General features: G+C 35.4%; 5 protein-coding genes across 7 annotated transcripts in view; 3 read left to right on the top strand and 2 right to left on the bottom strand.

Annotated features, from left to right (window-relative positions):
• Positions 1 to 265: 265 nt before the first annotated feature.
• On the top strand, positions 266 to 4,156 carry grp (serine/threonine-protein kinase grp). Of its 2 annotated transcripts, none has more exons than XM_043430550.1 (8): positions 266 to 513; positions 723 to 805; positions 1,111 to 1,334; positions 1,732 to 2,052; positions 2,237 to 2,440; positions 3,258 to 3,499; positions 3,601 to 3,732; positions 3,847 to 4,156. In XM_043430550.1, exons 2-8 carry the CDS (start codon positions 744 to 746, stop codon positions 4,063 to 4,065), a joined length of 1,404 nt encoding a protein of 467 aa, XP_043286485.1. In that variant the 5' UTR covers positions 266 to 513; positions 723 to 743; the 3' UTR covers positions 4,066 to 4,156. The 2 variants fall into 2 exon arrangements, with proteins under 2 accessions (XP_043286485.1, XP_043286486.1); XM_043430551.1 differs by lacking the exon at positions 266 to 513 and adding an exon at positions 528 to 619.
• Positions 4,128 to 6,522, bottom strand: NiPp1 (nuclear inhibitor of protein phosphatase 1). The gene is made up of 6 exons (XM_043430553.1): positions 6,288 to 6,522; positions 6,090 to 6,150; positions 5,827 to 5,980; positions 5,424 to 5,644; positions 5,139 to 5,342; positions 4,128 to 4,746 (listed from the first exon to the last, which is right to left on the bottom strand). Exons 1-6 carry the CDS (start codon positions 6,314 to 6,316, stop codon positions 4,381 to 4,383), a joined length of 1,035 nt encoding a protein of 344 aa, XP_043286488.1. The 5' UTR covers positions 6,317 to 6,522; the 3' UTR covers positions 4,128 to 4,380.
• Positions 6,523 to 6,752: 230 nt separating this feature from the next.
• On the top strand, positions 6,753 to 11,421 carry Slh (sec1 family domain containing Slh). The gene is made up of 10 exons (XM_043430543.1): positions 6,753 to 6,938; positions 7,555 to 7,714; positions 7,804 to 8,105; positions 8,225 to 8,456; positions 8,624 to 8,942; positions 9,096 to 9,410; positions 9,470 to 9,549; positions 9,760 to 9,898; positions 9,981 to 10,184; positions 10,881 to 11,421. Exons 1-10 carry the CDS (start codon positions 6,911 to 6,913, stop codon positions 10,989 to 10,991), a joined length of 1,890 nt encoding a protein of 629 aa, XP_043286478.1. The 5' UTR covers positions 6,753 to 6,910; the 3' UTR covers positions 10,992 to 11,421.
• LOC122417216 (PSME3-interacting protein) lies at positions 11,229 to 14,186 on the bottom strand. 2 transcript variants are annotated; one of them, XM_043430556.1, is made up of 6 exons: positions 13,757 to 14,186; positions 13,592 to 13,690; positions 13,168 to 13,387; positions 12,956 to 13,008; positions 12,602 to 12,890; positions 11,229 to 11,578 (listed from the first exon to the last, which is right to left on the bottom strand). In XM_043430556.1, the coding sequence occupies exons 1-6, from the start codon at positions 13,851 to 13,853 to the stop codon at positions 11,536 to 11,538; spliced, it is 801 nt and encodes a 266-aa protein (XP_043286491.1). In that variant the 5' UTR covers positions 13,854 to 14,186; the 3' UTR covers positions 11,229 to 11,535. The 2 variants fall into 2 exon arrangements, with proteins under 2 accessions (XP_043286491.1, XP_043286490.1); XM_043430555.1 differs by lacking the exon at positions 11,229 to 11,578 and having other exon boundaries at positions 11,723 to 12,890; positions 13,757 to 14,185.
• A 575-nt stretch (positions 14,187 to 14,761) lies between these two features.
• LOC122417208 (zinc finger protein 845-like) overlaps positions 14,762 to 19,870 on the top strand; it is a 5,149-nt gene continuing 40 nt past the window's right edge. Inside the window, exons 1-3 of the mRNA XM_043430542.1 lie at positions 14,762 to 14,985; positions 15,727 to 16,081; positions 16,394 to 19,870. The exon at positions 16,394 to 19,870 is cut by the window's right edge and continues 40 nt beyond it. Of these exons, the coding sequence (XP_043286477.1) occupies positions 15,758 to 16,081; positions 16,394 to 18,472 (2,403 nt within the window). The 5' untranslated portion in view covers positions 14,762 to 14,985; positions 15,727 to 15,757 and the 3' untranslated portion in view covers positions 18,473 to 19,870. The remainder of the gene's footprint in view (positions 14,986 to 15,726; positions 16,082 to 16,393) is intronic.

Raw genomic sequence — 19,870 nt, 5'->3', positions numbered from 1 at the left:
TATATATATATGTGCAATAGTTCCAGGGAGATCATTATAGTTTGAATAATTTTATAGGAATTATGTCAAATAAAATAATTCAGACGTTCCCAAAAACCGGTTTTCTACGTTTAAACGATTTATTGACTTATTCATGCACAATCGTTGAGGTACACTTAATTTATACAGGCGTTGTTTCCAATCACAACAGCCAACCGTTTTCATCTCAATTCCCTATAAAATAATTCGTTGACGACTAGTGTTTTTATGAATTGCGATAGGACTCACTGTCCTTTCCTCATTGTCAACGGCAACGGCTATGCCGTTTTCCGATCGATTTTTTAACATTTCCGTATTAAAATATGCTGTTTTACAACGTTTTACACCCGTTAAAATCAAATAACTTCAATCATAATTGGAAATTCGTACGATCAATGCCAGTTAATTCATTTAAACAGTTATTCTCTATTAATTTTACTTTCTCATAACGAAAGCCACGTGTTCTTCGGTTTCTGACATTTTGAACTCTCACAGGTATGTATATCCGTCCGGCGCGTCCGTGTGTCTTACGAAACTCGGTTATTATCGTGAAATACACTTATCAGTCGAATTATTTCGCTATCGGCAAGTCAACCACGATGTAATTGAAATAATTCTCCGTTTTTTCAAATTATCGCAAATTCGATCGCATTTGTATTTTCCATGTAAAACGCGATTTCGGAATATCGATTCTTTGTTCAAAGGGGAAGGCATGCTGATACAGAATGACGGAGTTTGTAGACGGTTGGATTTACGGTCACACTTTGGGCGAAGGTGCCTACGGAGAGTAAGTTTCACGTTTTCATTGTATTTAAAATGTTTTCGGCAATAAAAATCTGCTATTCTCTTTGTTAATAACTCTTCCAATTTCAGAATTTTTCAATTTCCGATTTTATCGATAATTCTTCGATTTTTTACTTTTTTTCTTGAATATTTAATTTTATTACGATCAGCTTTTCATTAATCGAATTCTTTCTGAAAAAATCGTGTATTTCCGCAGTTTCCGAAAATTTCGGAGCATCGTGTAGTTTGGTTATTTTCGAGTCTCGCCTTTATATTTTGTGGCTCAATATTTTTCCCAATCTCCAATAGGGTGAAACTCGTCATAAACAAATCTACGGGCGAAGCGGTAGCTATGAAAATGGTAGATTTGGAGAAACATCCTGATGCTCGTCAAAGTGTTCGTAAGGAAACTACGATACACAGAATGCTGTCGAACCCTCACATTATACAGTATTACGGACAACGCAGCGAATCCACTATGGAATATATTTTTCTGGAGTATGCTTCAGGCGGGGAACTTTTTGATCGAATAGGTATAGGAAGCAAAAAATTTGTCATTCAGTAATAAGACTTTTTTCACTTCATTTTATATACTAAAATTCCATAATCTTACAATTATTTGAGATGCATGATCATAAGTATGTACTTTCCAGAAGGAAATGGAATGTGATGAAAAATTGGAAATTCAAGGATATTTCCTAAATTATCAAAATTGACTAAGATTAGAAATTTTCTAAATCTATAGGACTTTCAACTCAAATTCAATTTTCCCAAGAATAAACTTGTAGAATTTCATTATAGTTTCTATTAATGTAACAGAATTTTCTAGAACAGAAAAAAGTTGCTATGAAAATTACAAAGTGAAATTCATTATTAAAAATAAACTTTCCCGCGATTGCCACTGATAATATATTATTATAATTTCAACAGAACCGGATATTGGAATGCCATGCTGGGAAGCTCAGAGATACTTCAAGCAGTTGTTGTCTGCAGTAGAATACCTTCACAGTCGTGGAATAGCGCACAGGGATTTGAAGCCAGAGAACTTGTTACTAGATGATAAGGACAATTTGAAAGTGACGGATTTTGGGCTTGCTACGGTTTATCGATTGCAGGGGAGGGAACGTTGTCTCGAAAAGAGATGTGGTACATTGCCTTATGTTGCACCAGAGGTTTTAGTAAGACCTTACCATGCAGAGCCTGCCGACGTGTGGTCTTGTGGGATAATATTCGTGGCTCTTCTTGCCGGAGGTGAATTTATTATGTTCCCAACTAGACAATCCGTCATTTGTAATAAATTGCATTATTAATGGATCAAAAATAAAATTCAGCAAGTAGCAAATTTATTTTTTGGTTTTGCTGCTTTCATGTTAAATCAACGCTAATGAAACTTAAATCCTTCAGTTTATAACTGGTCCGTATGTGAAATATATAGAACTGCCTTGGGATCAATCCATGGCAGACTGTCCGGCGTATGTTGCTTGGCGCGAAGGAAAATACATGTCTTTAACACCCTGGAAGAAATTGGACAATACGGCGCTGGGATTGATACGTAAAATACTCGTTCACACACCATCTGCAAGATTCACCATAAAGGATATCAAACAGCATCGTTGGTATCTTAAAAATTTCCGTCGAGGTATGGTATTTCATCGTTTTGTCAAAAATATGTTGGAATTACAATACTACTTATCATTGGTGAAAATTTAATTCGTAACTGTGTTGAAAATTCGACATATTTCCTGATGAATTTCAAGCTGTACTTATCATTGACGATTTCTGGGTCAGGTACTGAGTGACTCTGAGTTTATTTAATAACTCAAGGCGACTCAGTACCCAACCTTAAGAACGTCCGATACATCGCCAGGAATTCAACGATCGACGACTCGAGAAGCACATACAAATATAGCTGAAACAAGCTTTTCCCTTTTCTTTGGTAATACAGCTCTATGATTAATTCAAAACTTCATAAAGCTAGATTACCAAAGCAAAGAGCTCAAGCGCTCTCAACTTTTTCAAAAGGATCGTCTCACCAACATCCGGATTTTTTTTCTGCCGTTCTCTCTTTGGTTATCTAGCTGTATGATCCTTATTACTTCATAAAGCTAGAATACCGAAGTGAGGACGACAGTACACTTCACTCGCCATTTCTCAGTCTGGGGGATAAGAAGTTTGGAGTGATTTGCTGAAACAATATTTCACAGAACAATCTGCTCTCTAATAGTTCAGATTCAAAATGATTCAGCCATTCTCGAAACGTCATGAACATTTATATTCTAGTACAAAATTGTCAAAATTTTTTTCGATACATTATCGTGTTTTTTTAAATCAACTTTTTTTTTAAGTTTCTTGTAAACGAGATAGAGAAAATCATCGGTTTTTTCCTATTAATTTTTGAACAATTTGATAAATATTCAATCGTTTTAAACGTTTAAAGTTAATATTATAAATTTCAGATTGCAACGAAGGAAAAGATCACGTGGATGGTTCAATTGCGAAATACATGCGTTTCGACGACGAGGAAAATTTGACGAGATTGTGCCTTTCTCAGCCAGAATTACCAGGCATGGAAAATATCAGTACGGTTCAAATGAACCTCGAAGAAAGGCCTGGATTCTCCTTCTCCCAGCCAGCCCACGTTGAAGATCTGCTTCTGTGCACGCAACTTCAAGCAATTCAAAACACACAGACCAGTCAGGTGCGTTGTAATTTTTTTCTCCCTTAACTCGACGCATTCTAAAAGCAAGTTTTTGCTCCCGACATTTTTCTTTCGAAGACTGACCATCGATCTATTTTCAGAATACATTCCAGAGGCTCGTTCGTCGTATGACGAGATTCTTCGTCAAAACTGACTGTGAGACAACCGTTAAAACTCTGGTGAATTACTTAGAGAACGAGAATTATAATTATCGAATAAACGACGTTGGAATCGTAAGTATTTTTAGTCCAAAGTACCACGATCGATTTTTTTCTTAAAATTCTACTCTCACCTTAAAATTCGACACTTGGAATTTTTTCGATCTGATCATTCAATTTTCTTTTCAGATCACAGTATCGACAGTGGATAGGAGAAAAATGCCTCTAGTATTTAAGGCGATAATCGTGGACATGGACGGAAAAATATTGGTTGATTTTCGATTATCGAAAGGAGACGGTCTTGAGTTTAAACGACGTTTCGTCATTATTAAAAGTTCGTTGAGCGAGGTAGTAATTAAAGGACCAGTGACGTGGCCGATAGCTGTTGCTACGAAAAGTATGCCATGACCGTGTATTACCTTTGTAATATACTTGAATGTATCGTTTGAAATCGTGTTTACCAAATAAAATGTATTTTTTTTCTATATTTTTCAAATAACCTCGTACGTATTTTTTATCAGAGTTTTTTTACGAGATTTTATTTCCCGGCGATTTTTGTGTTGATTTAATTTGATAAGAACATATTTACATTTGAGTCCATTGAAATAATTCACAAAATTTTTGTCAAAACGCTTCCGACGCTCCGAATCTTTCGAATACAATGGATTCGCAAACGTATGTACGAAACATGTGTATATATATATAGATATATATATATTGAAATTATACCAGGAGCGTCGGCAATGGCTTTTTCCCTGGCCAAGCTTCCTTTGCGTATTTCTTCTTTTTTGGCTCCAAACCGTGAGACTCTGCAGGCCCCGAAACTTCGTTCATGTGCGGAGGCTCCGTTTGCATTTGGTTCGGTGTCATTTCAACCTCTGGTGCTGGATTTGGCAGAGCTATTCCAAGGCGCGATGTCAGTGACGTTAACGCTGTTGAAAAGGGATTGCTCGGCATCGATGAAGGTGTAAATTGCTCCGGTGGCAAATCGTGGTAGAGATGCTGTGTCGCCACTGTCTGCTGTATGTGCTTTAATGGGTTATGACTCTCTTCTGACAGTGATATCAAACCACCCTCTAATCTCATTCTCTGTAAAATGAACAGAATTATTCCAAAACATTTTTTTCATATTCAACACCCTTCATTACTATCTTTAAATCTATCGTTGGTTGGGCTATGAAATTTTTCTCCTAGTTCTATTAAAATGTTGCTTAGACAACATTTGAATATTTTTCCACCTCCCAATATATTGTGTAGTTTCAATTTTCATTTATTCATTACTTCATTTACTTTTTATATAGTACTTAGTGCCACTCAAACAAAAATGTTTTAGTCTCATTTATTGAGGCGGAATCGTTTGTTAAAATTTCATTCATCACAGTGCGAGCTTAGAATTTTTCATGCAAGCTACTCTTTTGTAGCGTGATTAAAAAAAAAACTGGATAAAATCGAAAATACTGAAGAAAAAAAAAAAAGAGTACCTTGCTAGGAACGACAGTGGTTTGTACGAGATTACGAAAACGTCCAACCGATGGATCAACATCCTCGGGGTTGATAACTTCTTCATCATCATTGAAAGTAATTCCTTTTTTTTTACGTTTTCTCGTTGGTTTGTGGACATCATCGTCGCTTATACCAAGCATGGAAATTCGCCTATTGTGTGCTGTATTGAATTCAGTAAGATTCTACAAAGAAAAAGTGATTTTTAATATATTTCCCCAAAAAGACAAGTAACAAAATGACGTTTGCATTTCTTTGTTGCATACATCGAGTTCAGTCTCCGTCTCTGGGAGACCTAGAAGACCACCGGCGTCAATGTCGTCCGAAGATTTTTCCATTTCTTCTATTATGGCCCTTGCCCCACTCTGAGGTCTTTCTCTAATTATATAGTATCTTGTGGAAGCTCCAAAATGGAACGTACTGTCAATTGGCAATTGAGTTGGCTTCTGTGATTCCAGCCTCATGTTTCCTATGTAAGTTCCATGGGCTAATCACAGTGAAATTCAGTGTTAGTCTTCTCTAATAATTTGTATTGCATTAATAAAAATTATCTTCCAAATCAATAGATCTTCATATAATTCATTGTGCGTTTCAAATGTTGAATAATCTGAGATCTTTTCACAGAAAATCAAGCAAACATAAAAAATGGATTGAAAAGCAAATACTTACTACTGCCAAGATCAACGAGGAAAGCTCTATTTAAATGTTTGTGATAAACAAGCGCACAGTGAACCCTCGAACACGACGCATGATCGATACAAAAGTCATTGAGTTGTTGATTTCGTCCAAACAAATAACATTTTTTCTCATCTACCATTAATTTCTGTTAAAAAAAAAAGAGAATTTCGATTAACATGTTAAACAGGAACCAATTCGCAGTAGTTGCGATATTCTTTTTGCGTTAAAAATTAGTTTATTTTTGAATTTTTCACCTGAATTAATTTATCACCCTTCAAAACATCGAGATGCAAACCCACTGGCGGCTTTCCAGCCCTGAAATGAGTTCGTTCGTGCAATCTTAATAATTTAATCATTTTTCGGAGTAATAAGTACATCGTAAATAGTAATTTAAAAAAAATATAGCCAAGTCTAAGCAAATCAGAGGAATATTTTCAAAAAATGGCACACACCAGCTCGGTACTTCGTAATGGTTGGCCATCCTTAATTTAGTTTCGTTCACGAAAATCTCATCACAAAATTTCACTTGCTATAAAAATAATCGAATTTTCAACCCTCCACTCATATTTGTACTTTTGATGTAATATAATAAAATTTCCCAAACACGATTTATAAAGAGGTTGAAAAAAAAAACAAAAACTTTACACTGGCATTTGCTTTTGACATCGAACATTAATTATCGAATACATGAGAGATTAGACCAAGGTATCTAATTACAAAGTGACTAGATGGCGTTACAAATCATTTCTAGTGAAAAAAAATCTCGACAGCGCGACTGTGTGGTAAATTAAAAAATAACCTATCAGAAATACGTTGCCCTGTGAACTTGGCCGAATGTTTTTGATTTCTGACTCAACTTTCTTTTTCTTCTCGTAGGTTTGGTAGAATTGCTTCAATATGCAATGCTACCATTCGGACTTTGTTGTTAAAAATTTAGCTACAGTTGGCTCCAGGTTTTTTATTCCCATATGTGATGTTGACAGAATTGAATAGATTTATTCAACGTCAGCAAAACAAATTCTACTCTTCTAATAGTTAGTGCTTTCTACAAGTATCAAGCGGCTGTCCTGTAAATATGATGAGCCTACGTGATAAACAAATTCGTGAGTAGTTGAAAAATTTTTTAATCTGGACTTTACCGTTGGTCATAATATTTTTGGTTATGTTTCGCATATGAATGTCAAGATTCAATTATCACAAAGTAGTCTTTCAAAATTAACTTCCAGTATTGACAAGTTTTACTTTCTAAATGTTTTTTTATTATCGTTGGATAATATCATTTTTGAAATTTCAATACAGCTCGTCTCATCTTGTGATGAAGTCTTCAATGTTCAAGAATCAACTAATAGTATTTTTGAGTTATTTTTTCTGTTTTTAATTATGGTAGTATATTGAGTGCACCTATCCATTGTCTAATAATTGGGAACTACTTAAAAGTACAACTCAACATGAATAAAACATCTTGTGGATGATGCAACCACCTAAATTTATGTCCATTGACAGTTATCAATTTTCCTAAATATTTATTTTTTTATGCGCAAGTAACATGACTACTGGTTAGTTGGTAGTACAGTTTTTAAAAATATTTTTCAGTATTCAAACAAAATTTAAACCATTTTCAAAATGTTAATATAGAAAAAATTTGATGAATCAAAATTCAAAATTGGTTGAAGAAGTATGGGGTTTCAAGTTTTTTTGTAAATGTACAATAAATTTCAGATGCTCTCAAGCAGATGCTCAATCTTAATCAGCCAGAATCAAAGGTCAATGCTGCTGTACCAACATGGAAAATTTTGATATACGATCGCATGGGTCAGGACATCATTTCTCCATTGATTTCCATAAAGGAGCTCCGAGAACTTGGCATTACTTTGCACATGTAAATTTTTTATTGCAAAATAGATTATCAATCATTTAGATAATCAATAACTATTCATTATGTAAAATGTTACATTTATTCTGACATAGGCAGTTGCATTCGGACAGAGACTCTATACCTGAAGTTCCGGCAATATATTTTTGTGCACCGAGCGTTGAAAATTTAGGGCGCATCGGTCAAGATTTGCAGAATGGCTTGTACGATATTTATCATTTGAATTTCATTTCTCCGATATCTCGACAAAAAATGGAAGATTTGGCATCAGCTGCTTTGCTCTCGGGAGCCGTCGCTAATATTCATAAAGTATTTGATCAGTATCTCAATTTCATAACACTCGAAGATGATCTTTTTGTCTTGAGACATCAGAACAGTGACGTCATTTCGTACCACGGTAATTTATGATTTTTTCAATTAATTTTGTTTGAGGTACGAAATGGAAGAACTTGAACTTTCTATTGATTTCTATATGAGATAATCCATTTTTTAAAGTCGATTGATTTTTTTTTTCAGCTATTAATAAAGGTGACATAAATGACACAGAAATGGAAACCATGATGGACATTGTTGTTGACAGCCTTTTCTCAGTATTTGTCACTCTTGGAACAGTCCCCATTATTCGATGTCCCCGTGGGAATGCTGCAGCAATGGTGGCCGAAAAATTGGACAAGAAATTGCGAGAAAATGTATGGGATACAAGGAACAGTCTATTTCAAGGTGAAGCTACCGGTTCTGGACATTTTAGGTAATTTTTACTGTCATTACTCATTTATTAGTGATATATATTCTTTTGTTATCAATCAAGAATCATTAACCACTTACGAATATTATTGGTTTGTTAATTCATCACGAACAAAAGTTATTAGTTTTTTTAAATTTCATTATTTCTAATCGAAATGAGTATTTTCTTAGTTTCCAGCGACCTCTGCTGATTGTTCTCGATCGTAACATAGACATGGCAACTCCCCTTCATCATACATGGACTTATCAAGCTTTGGCTCATGATGTTTTGGAACTGGCTCTGAATAGGCTTGTCGTGGAGGAAAATGTTGGCAGATCACCTGCAGGTGGTGCACGCTCGAAAACTCGAGCTTGCGAATTGAATAATACTGATCGTTTTTGGTGTCAGCATAAAGGCAGTCCGTTCCCTAGGGTCGCTGAAGCTATTCAGGAAGAACTCGAACAATATCGAACGTTCGAGGACGAAGTTAAAAAACTCAAAACGTCAATGGTAAAAATATAAATCACTATAATTTTAATCATATGATTTTAAAGCAAAATTGCATTTTTTGTGAGCAATTTGGATGAAAAATAATAGTCTACCCTTCAGTGTTAAAAATTGAAATTTCAATTTTTTCATGTTAATTATTCGTACGAATTTTAGGGTATCGACGGTGATAGTGATGCAGCTTATTCTATGGCAAACAATACAGCTCGTTTAACAAGTGCTGTTAATTCTCTGCCTCAACTTCTCGAAATGAAGCGTCTCATAGACATGCATACAACGATAGCGACGGGAATACTAAATTCGATAAAGTCGCGACGTCTCGACACGTTTTTTGAAATCGAGGAAAAGATTATGAGCAAACAGACACTCGATCGAAGCATTCTCGACATCATAAACGATCCGGATGCTGGAACACCTGAAGATAAATTGCGATTGTTCATCATCTACGATCTGTGCAACAATATTTCCGATGTGAGTTTCCATCCGAATTCAATAAACATGCACAACTCTATGGTAATTTTATTTTTTAGGCGGAATACAATAAACACGAAGCAGCATTGTCTAATGCCGGCTGTGACTTGAACCCGTTAACGTACATCAAACGATGGAGGTGAGAAATTCAAAATTTTACAAACCGAAAATATCAGTAGCGTTGTTTTTATTTAATTGATTAAATGACTTTAAAAATGATCCCAAACTGAACAAAAAGTCTCTTAATATACTGAATGGAAACCTTAAGACGAAACGCATTTTCAACTGACTTTTGATGTACATTTGTTGAAACAACTCTTCTACACCTTTTTGAATTCGTGGTTAACAGAAGTTACACGAGGATATCAGGAGTGCAAAACAGTTATGAAGGCGGTGGCACAAAGACGGTGAGTATGTTTTCAAAGCTAATGAACCAGGGCTCTTCGTTCGTGATGGAAGGCGTCAAAAATTTGGTGGTCAAGAGGCATGTGAGTATCTTCATAAAATTTTGAATCAATTTTACTAAATAACGCCCCATTAAATTATCATTGTTGTGGTTATTTATCACAGAATTTACCAGTGACGAAAATTGTTGACGAACTTATGGAAATGAGGCAGAGCACCGAAGTGGAAGATTATTATTATTTGGATCCGAAACAACTGAAGCGAGTTGAGCAGACTCCTAAAAATAGAACAACATTCCAGGACGTCATTGTTTTTATTGTTGGAGGTGGCAATTACATTGAATATCAGAATTTAGTTGATTACGTAAAGGTAACTTGTTCACATATAAATGAATGTATATCAAATTTAGAAAATAATATATCCTCATTTATACATAAACAGGATCTCTTGCCCGATCAATGGTATAAATGTATGTTCACGATCGAAATCCAATACAGAGTCTAGTAACATTTTACGATTTTCTCCATTCTTGATGAGTCATTTATATTTTTTTGTGTATTACTGCCGAAACTGTTGGAGACCGAAGAAATATTTGCAGGATTAATTTTGTAGTGAACAGAATTTCTTGCGAAGCTTCCTCCAGCATTTTCCCATCTCATGTTAATTGGATGTGAGAATGAATCAACGAAATGACTAAAAAATGTTCGCCTCGTGCACGAATTTACCTCAAGTCGTCCTCGCAATTAAACTACGAGAGATGGAAAGGCGTTGTAGAGAATTGATTTGCAGAGAGTTCTATGAATTTTCACGGTTGCCCCAAACGTTGCGATAATATGCGCAATTAAAGAACGTCTATTTTTTTTCAATAATCATCAATTCATGAGTTTAGAGACTACTGAAAAAATCTCACGAGACCTCTCGACACGAATTTCACTCTTTATGTTCAGATTTTACACCATTGAACGACGCGAGTCCCTCTGTAGATAAATTTTTTTCTTTCTATACATATGTACATTGAAAAGGTGTTGTTTAATAATAAAAAAAATATATATATTTTCTTTTCAGCAAAAGACTGGTAGTGGTGCCAATAAGAGGATCGTATATGGTTCGACGACTCTTATAAATGCGAGACAGTTTCTCAAACAATTGTCACTTCTGGGACAAGAAGCTCACTGATCGCGTTTAATATCCATCGAGGCTTTCCTTCATCGCCGAATATACTACCAAGGCTGCCTCGACCTAATTGTACAATATTTATTGAAAATAAGAAAGATATGAGACGCGGTTGCTAACCCCAATTTTTCAATACCAGCACACCTGTCGTATTTAATTCGTTCGAAACACATTTTCACATAATCTTTGTAAAGGAAACGACTATTGAAAGTTAGGTTTTAAGCCAATGTTACGTTTTGAGGATTCACGTTTTTTAAAATATTTACATAGATTGAAAAGTATTTCGAATGATTTTTTTTTTTTTTTTTTATTTAACCGTGCTTTTTTCGATAGGAACTCAAGCTCGTAGGAAAGGAGAAGATATAAAAAATCATCGACGGGAGTGCAGAAAAAATATCCAGGTGGATAAAAAAGAATAAAAAACAAATCGAAATCGCCTTGTTTTTGTTTTTGACAAATCTTCCCGATTTCTAAAAAAGTCTAACCGAAGAATATCTACAAAGTGTATATTATTTTCTTGTTCAGATACACTGAGACTCACCAATCTTCAATTGGTAGATTTGGTTGATTGTTTTTTTTCACGATTTGCACTGCAAATGAAAAGAAAAAAGAACACTTTAGAATGAAACCTAAGGTTGGATGGAGAATTGAGGGAGGGGACGTGAAAATTAAACTTAATTTCATGGCTTGACACGTAATGGCAGAGACGAAAAAAATAAAAAGAAAAACAATGGTTTTGTTCACAAAAAAATTCTATTGCTCGATAAATGTAAGTAGCCTCGTTTGTATAAAACTTGGAATATTGAGAATGATCCTTACAGTTTCGTTACAATTAAATTTATTCGTGTATATTTTGTTTTTTAGTTATGTTCATATATATCTAAATTGTAGGTACTCTTACGTGATTCGATAATTCACGTTCAACGAATGTTCAAAATGATATTCATGCTACATCCATCAGCAATTCTTCATCAGCAATCAGTAATTCTTTTTTGCTTTTATTGATTGCATTTTTGTCTGTTCAGTTTATGGCTTAAGGTAGTTCTGTATGTACACGTACGAGCTAAAAGTTTGGGTCGCGGCGTACAATGAAATTCAATGCTTATACGGTGTTGCCCGGCTACACGGTTTTGTCAAAGCTTGTACACTCTGCCTGTCCTACACAATCACGTCTCAGCTGGTCATGCGTCCGTTCTGCGTCACGTAAAACTAACACAGTTCATCAGTCGACACCCCCCAAAATAGATGGTAAAAAATTCCCATTTTTTAAAAATATTAATCCCACAATGGTACTGAATACACGCGACTGGTTTTATTTTAAAGTCGTAAGATCCGTTTTTCGTTGGTAATAAAAAATGTAAACAAAATGCTATCCAGTAACGTGTTAGGTATTTTTATAGGCATCGCGTACAAAATGACCCGTTTTTAATCGCGAATATCTCGAAAATGAAATGGTGAATCGATTTGAAATTTTGATAGTCAGTTCATGAAGGCTATATTATTACACCATATTTAAATTTCACCCAGTTCTTAAGATTTCAAGTACAGAACTACCTTAACTCTTGTTCTTATTTACGATCTGTATTTCAATTTTTCTGCCTAAAAGATCATACTTTGTAGAGCTAGATTCTTGTTCGTGTTCTAAGTCCGAACTACTGCAATCACTATCGCTAGAGTCATCGTAATAGGATCCAAGCCCTGGTAGTATTCCAATGCACTTCAGCCCTGGCGAAATTTCTGCTTTCTCTATCATATTGACAGTTTTTTCCTCGCTAGTACTTTTCTCTGCACTTGCTATCCTTGTTTCTTTTCTTGATAACGATTCAAGTTTTTCCATTTTATCACCATCTTTGCTCTCTTCAGTTTCTGATATTTTTCTCTTGGTTCCTCTCGCTTCTTGGCCTAGAAAAACATTGCATTTTTTAATTCCCCTTGATGGTGTATTTTTTTTTTCTTGTCAAGCTTACCTGATTTTTTCACTATCACCCCTGCCAATAATCGCAGCTGAGAATTTTTCCCACTAAAAATACAAGTTTGAAATATAAACAGAAGTTCAATAGCTGTAAATTTCATTGCTTCAATTCAGATTCACTGAAATTTATTCCCATCAAAATACTTCATAATAAAATATTGCTCAATGATTCATTCTGAACTCAAATTTATCCATTGCATTTTTAACCTTGTTCCTGAAGGATTTTTAACGATATTTTGAGGCTTTTTCAGTTCTTGCTTCAACTTTTCATCCATGGATTTCTCTTGCAGAGATGCAACCGCTGCTTTGAAGTCTCTCATCTCTTTTTCCTCCTCCATATTTTTTTTGCGTTCTTCTTCCAGCTTAGTTCGGTCCACAAGGTCAAGAAATTCCACTTCATCATCATCAAGGCCTTTTATCATGTTTTCTGTAAAGGAAAATTATAGTACATACAATATAAAAATAATTATTGTACAAGTTTTTTTCATGCGTAAAAATATTTTCTACATAACACAGTATCTTATAATTTTGGAAACTGGATGTCTTATCCATTCAAGCTTTTCCTGCTAAATGCATGAAAATTTGCAAGAAAATGGAATGTTGACAATACAGTTGATGCGTGCTAACTCACTCAATTTGTGCGCTTCCTCATATTCCATATCCCGCTTATTTTTTTGTTCTTGAAGTCTGTCAAAAAGGGATCTCGGATCGTACTTTTCCTCTGGGGCCTCTGAAGAAGACAATACAAAGTTCTCGTTAATTCTCCAGTGTTTTATTTTTTTGTTTGAATACTAACCTTGTGGCTGATCAGCTGTCCTGACACGATCCCATTCCTCTTGACGTATTCTTCGCTGTTCGGCTATTTCAGCCTCGGAAATAAAACCCGAGCTCATTTCTCAGGAACGAAATAAATGATCTTTCTCAACTTTTGCGTATAGCTGGCGAATTGATTGTTTTTAAAATGACGAAAATATTTCACAGTGCACAGTGGCACAAATTACATTCGCGACTTAAAAATTTGATACAACAAAAAATGATTGGGTTTGTACCGAAATGATTAATTTATTGAAATGTTTTATTTATGCTGACGAATCAAATTGGCATTTTTAGTTTCTACTTGTATTTTATGTATTTGGTATCGTTTGACACTTTGGTTAGGCAGTTGTTGAGAATTAAGAATAACCGGACGAACCACGACATTAAACGGAAATAATTACCGCTTGGTCATAAGAGGACGTGTAATTTTTCCAATTTTGATCATTCGCTACTCACTTCAAGACAAAAGCATTGTTGCCCAAACGCCTCTCGTGGTCAAATGGAGAAATAAATTAATTGTCCAAATTCGTGTTTTTTTATTATAAAATTAATTTAATAATTTCATAAGTTATTTTAAACAATATAAATCAACTTCACATTTTATACGTATTGAAATAATCATAATATAACAGTGTATTTCATATATATGAAAATTGATAACAGGGCTGTCAATGTACTTTTGTCCCGAGACTCTACCGAGTCCTTGATCGAACGAATGAAAGTCACAGATGACGATTTTCATTTGTTCCTATACTTAGCACATGTTAAATTTTTGAATCTGTTTATAGAATCAATTCAAACAAGCTTCTGCGGAAGACAATAAGATATTTGTATATTGAAATCTTTTATAATTGTTCAAATAAATTTTCCAAAAATCTTCCGGAAGTCACAGAATTGAGAAGCCGACTTTCCCATCTACACGTCGTTGTTAATTCCCAGTTGAACAGTCGCTCCGGTCGCTCCTATGTTCTCGCGATTGTTTCGATGTGCGTCTCGGTACAGAAGAACAATCACTGGATAATAAAATTAATTGTTCTCAACTTGGGCGGTCAGTCGTGACAAAAAGAAACAAGTCAATTAACGAATTTTCTGTTAACGAATCTATGGTGAAAGAATATTTATGAACCAAAAAAATCGGTGAATTCAAAGATTTTTACAAATGATCGTGCTAGTTATGGTATCAAAATGTCACAACTGACGCTCTATAAGGTAAAATCTTTTTCTTCGCTCGTTCAAATATTCTCAATATATATTAATAATTACGAACATTACACCCGGTGTACTTATTTTTTCAAAACCGAACAAATATCTCTTGTTTCAACCTTCGATCTGGGCATCACTACTTTTCAAATTAAGAAGCATCAAACTTTGAACAATAATACAAGAACCTGCCATCAAGGTTGAGAACCATGCTTTTTTATTTAAATTTTCTCTTATTTTATCCTTTGTTTTTATATTACTGTTTCCAACTCTTTCGTCTTAAGATGGCAAACCACAGTCCCTCCTACTGTGCTTTTTCATTTGTTCCTCTTCCATTTCTATATTATTAATATCCTGATGCTTCACTACATTAACCCTCTTTCGAAAATTGTTGTTGCTGAATTTTTTGTAATCATAAAAGTGCATATATGAAAATATAGAATTTGTAGCGAATCTTTATGCAATGAAAATTAAATATCATAATATTGGTTGGGAAATATTTTCTATGTAAAATATTAAAAAATGAACTTTTTAAAAATGAAATCCAGAATAAAAATATTTCTCAGTTCTAGAAACTTGAGTGTTTTATTCAAAATCCAAGTCTATTCTCTTTGGAATCCCAATTTTCTACTAAAATTCTTTTTTGCATATGGGACACCACCTAATTAATCTTTTGGCATTTATATGCAAGTTTTACTAAGATGTCTACTTGTTTTTCAAGCTATTTTAACAAGATTTTCTAATTCATAGGAACAGTAGAAAATTCGTCTGAAGATCCTTTATGAAAATGGCTGTAACGGCAAGCTATTTTGTTCCACCTATAAACATGGATAGAGTCTGTCGAATATGCTTACTCGAAGGGACAAATTTATCACCGATTTTTTGCACCGAACAAGAGGTCGATGAATATTCTGGCTTACCACAAAAGATTCAAGTATGCGGCTCTATTGAAATACATGAGAACGATGGATTTCCGTCATTGATATGTGACGTCTGTATATACAAAGCCAGCATTGCTCATGAATTTCGACAGCAGTGTCAGCAATCTGACGCCAGGTTAAGGCTTCTTTACGACCCAAACAAATCCAACGGATCAAATATAACTGTAAGTATATTTACACACAAATTTTATGCACACGTATGTTGAAAAATCGTTCGTGTATTGGCCTTATAAAAAAATCATGAATTGAATTGTTAGATCAGAAGTTTGTTCAAAGAGTACTTGAAATTAAAAATTCTGGAGGCCTTTGGCGAAAATAAGATTGGAGTAGTTTTCTTTAGCTTAGCTGAAGTTCACAAGATTTGGATTTTTTAGAAAATTCAATGGTTCAAATTAGACAAACAATTCATTTGTACCCGAAACTTTTGTCCAACATATTAATCGCTGCTCTTACTGATCGGAGTCGAATTTTATCAGGAATCTTGTACGCAAACCGAGCCCCAGACGCGTATAATATTGACGAGGAAGATGCCAAATCCATCGACGACGTATTATGTGAAGCAAGAGTTGCAGGCATCAAATTCGCAGGATTATGCAAGCGCGATCGAGGCATACACGGACTCTCAAGTACAAACAGTGAGTCGAACTGAACATCCGATAGACTGTCAAGACGACAAACTTTTTCTTTGCAACATCGGTTTCGATGGGGCTAAAGAAATGGTGGAAAAAGAAACGAGCATCATGAACGTGGAGCCCCCACATCAAGTGGAATGTCCGATTGTTCAGACGGAAATGACGACGACACTTATGACCGTAAACGCGAATGGTCACTTAGAGACACAACAATTAATTGTTAAGGATGACAGTCAGAAGTGCGAGGAAACGCCGATCGAGGAGGAATATCTGAATGAACAAATATTGAACGAAAATGTAATAGACGATAATATCGAGGCTGACAGTGAGAATTTCGAGGAACGACAACAAGAAGAGCTCCTGCAACAGCAGCAGCAAGGGCAGCAAGAAGAAGAAACGATGGAAAAACGTTCATCATCGCGAAGAGTAAAATCAGCATCATACAGCGAAGATGAAATGGGTCAAGACAATTATTTCACAACGATAGAAAACGACACGGAAGAATCTGACACGAAGCCCAAATACAAGTGCAACATTTGCCTGAAACGCTACGCGACCCAAAAGGGCCTCAAAAATCACGTGCAAGTACACGAGAAAAATCACAAATGTCCTGTGTGTTGCAAACTATTTTATAAGCTGAAAAACATGGAAAATCATCAAAAGCTACACGAGACTAAACCTCACGCTTGTCAAACATGTCACGCGAGTTTCTCAAAATTACCGAGTTTAACACGACACTTGAAATCGCACGAAGATAAATGCGAGGAGGAAAGTTCCTTGGCGTGTGAAGCGAACGACGTTGCGAAGGAAGAAATGGAAATGTTGAAAACCGACACACAAAGCGACATCGAAACTGACGACGAAACGACGATCGCAGCTGGCACAGAAATCGACGAATTTGAGAATGCTCCAGGAATATACAAGTGCGAAGTGTGCAATCAATTTTGTTCGTCGTTGAAGAATCTGAAGAGACACAGTCTTGTACACGGTGAGAAAAAATATTCTTGCACGGTATGTAAAAAATGGTTTTTCAGACCGGACACATTGAAGAAACACGCGGAAAAACACGGACACGGTTTGCTCGATAATCTCGTCGACGACAACAAATTGTTCGACTCGGACGACGATAATTTCTCGAATTCATCGATCGGCGGCCACGGGGGCAGAAACGATACTGCAAAATCCTCCCGAGACGAGAGCGAGGACGACGGTGTTGGTGAATACAAATGTCAACATTGCGACAAAGTAATGGCAACGAAAAAAGGCTTGAGGAGACACGTGTCAATGCACAAGCCTAAAGCCGAGCCAGCGACTTGTGAAGTTTGTAAAAAAGTATGTGCCAGTCAAGCTCGTCTTAGTTTGCACCTCAAAACCCACAACAAACCAAAGGAAAAGGTTCAACGTGAATATCTCTGTCACATATGTAGCAAAGTTTATCCGAGCAATTCTTCGTTGACTTATCACATGAGAACTCATACGGGCGTTAAACCGCACGTATGCAAAATTTGTAACAGTGGCTTTACGACCACGACCAGTTTGGCTAATCACATAAGAATTCACACAGGCGACAAACCGTTCGTTTGTCACGTTTGCAGCGCTGCTTTCGCCGTTAGCTCGGCCTTCAGACGACACTTGACGAGACACACCGGTGAAGCTAATTATTTGTGTAAAACGTGCGGCAAAGCGTTCAAACGATTGAGCACACTCAAAGAGCACACTTATACGCATTCCGGAGAAAAGCCCTACGTTTGCAAAACATGCGGTGCTGCTTACAGCCACAGCGGTAGTCTCTTTGCTCATCAAAAACGTTGTAGAGTACAATACAGTGAAATGATCGAGGATCACAATGTTGCCCACCATATTCACGTCAATAATGTACAAACCGCCGTGCGTTCACTCGCTGTCATCGGGCAAATGTACTAAGTTTTTAGATACTTTTTACATTTCGTTTTTTTGAACAAGCTCCTCGTGAATCGTGTTCTACCTTTGTATATAGATAAGCAAAAACAAGCTTCGATTTATTCGATCATTTTTCTTGCGATTTTTTATCCAAAAAATTTGTACACATCACGATCCTTGACGGCTGCCCCGTTTTTTTTTTTTCGTAGCGGAGTCAGAATTCGCTGGCTTTTAACAGGGAATTGCTCATGAAATTGGCGCAACAAAACAGTAATGCTATTTCATCACTTATCCACGTTTATCCATTTTACCTTCAAGGCTCAAAGATGCTTCATTATCAAATTACTGACCATCGTCTCTGCAGCGAACTCTCCTTCAGAAGTGACTTTTTTTCAAATAGACTTTATCGTTCTAATCTGCTTCGAAGTTTAGAAGAGACTGATTATCGTTCATATACCTTAATGGTTAGTAACAATTTTCAAGTTAATTTTAGTCAGTTTTTAAGGTCTGAACCTTGGACGAAGGAACACACTTTTTCTTCGTTGTTCTTTTTTTTTAACGATTCCTTTAGAACGAAGGAAAACAATACAATTTACTAATTTTTTGTCCTGATAATCGTCAAGATACCATGTAAATCGGTTATAATGATCACGGTTTTTGGAAATCCTTTGAAAAAGACTTTTAAACTTGACCACAAGGAATTCTTAATTTTCGTGTAACCGATTCATGCTGTACACATTTCTTTTGTAACATCATAGTAGTGACGAAAATCCGTGTGTGTAGCTGGATAGTGGAACAATTTATAATGTTATTGAGGACTTCGGTATCCGTTTTTTACGTCGCTTTTTGTGTTCCAATTATTATAGATTATAATTGTTATTTCCAGACCGAAAGTCATCGTTCACTTTTCCATGAATGAGATTTTTATTTTAATCAAAATAAATATTTGCTCGAACATTCGAAAAAATCAATAATCATGCGAATTATCTGGGATACCGTGACTTTTGTATCAATGAAAATATTATATTTTACATTTTTCAAATTAAACATTTTTTTGCAATTGAGTTCATCTTTTTCAATAAAAAATACTAATCTCTGTGATAGAATTTTTCATTGAAACGAATAAAATAGGATACACGAATCACAGGTGGACAATTAGGCACCATTGAAGAATCTCTGAGTGATCGTAAAGAACGAAAAATGTAAATAAATATGAAAAGAAAAAATAAAATAAATGAAATCAAATGTTACAGCGGTGAAATATAAAAGCAAGCACTTTGAGACTTCACCTCAAAACGAAAGAAATAAAAGATGATCTTGAAAGTGGCTGGCTCATAGAGTTCTTTAAATCGCGATTAACGCGACGTCGTTGGCAATGTATAGTTATTAAATTTAGGCACTTTGATACCACAAGTAGTACAT

This window comes from Venturia canescens, chromosome 10 (assembly GCF_019457755.1).
Source record: "Venturia canescens isolate UGA chromosome 10, ASM1945775v1, whole genome shotgun sequence".
Classification (NCBI taxonomy): Eukaryota; Metazoa; Arthropoda; class Insecta; order Hymenoptera; family Ichneumonidae; genus Venturia; species Venturia canescens.
This window is presented reverse-complemented; position numbering and strand designations above follow the sequence as displayed.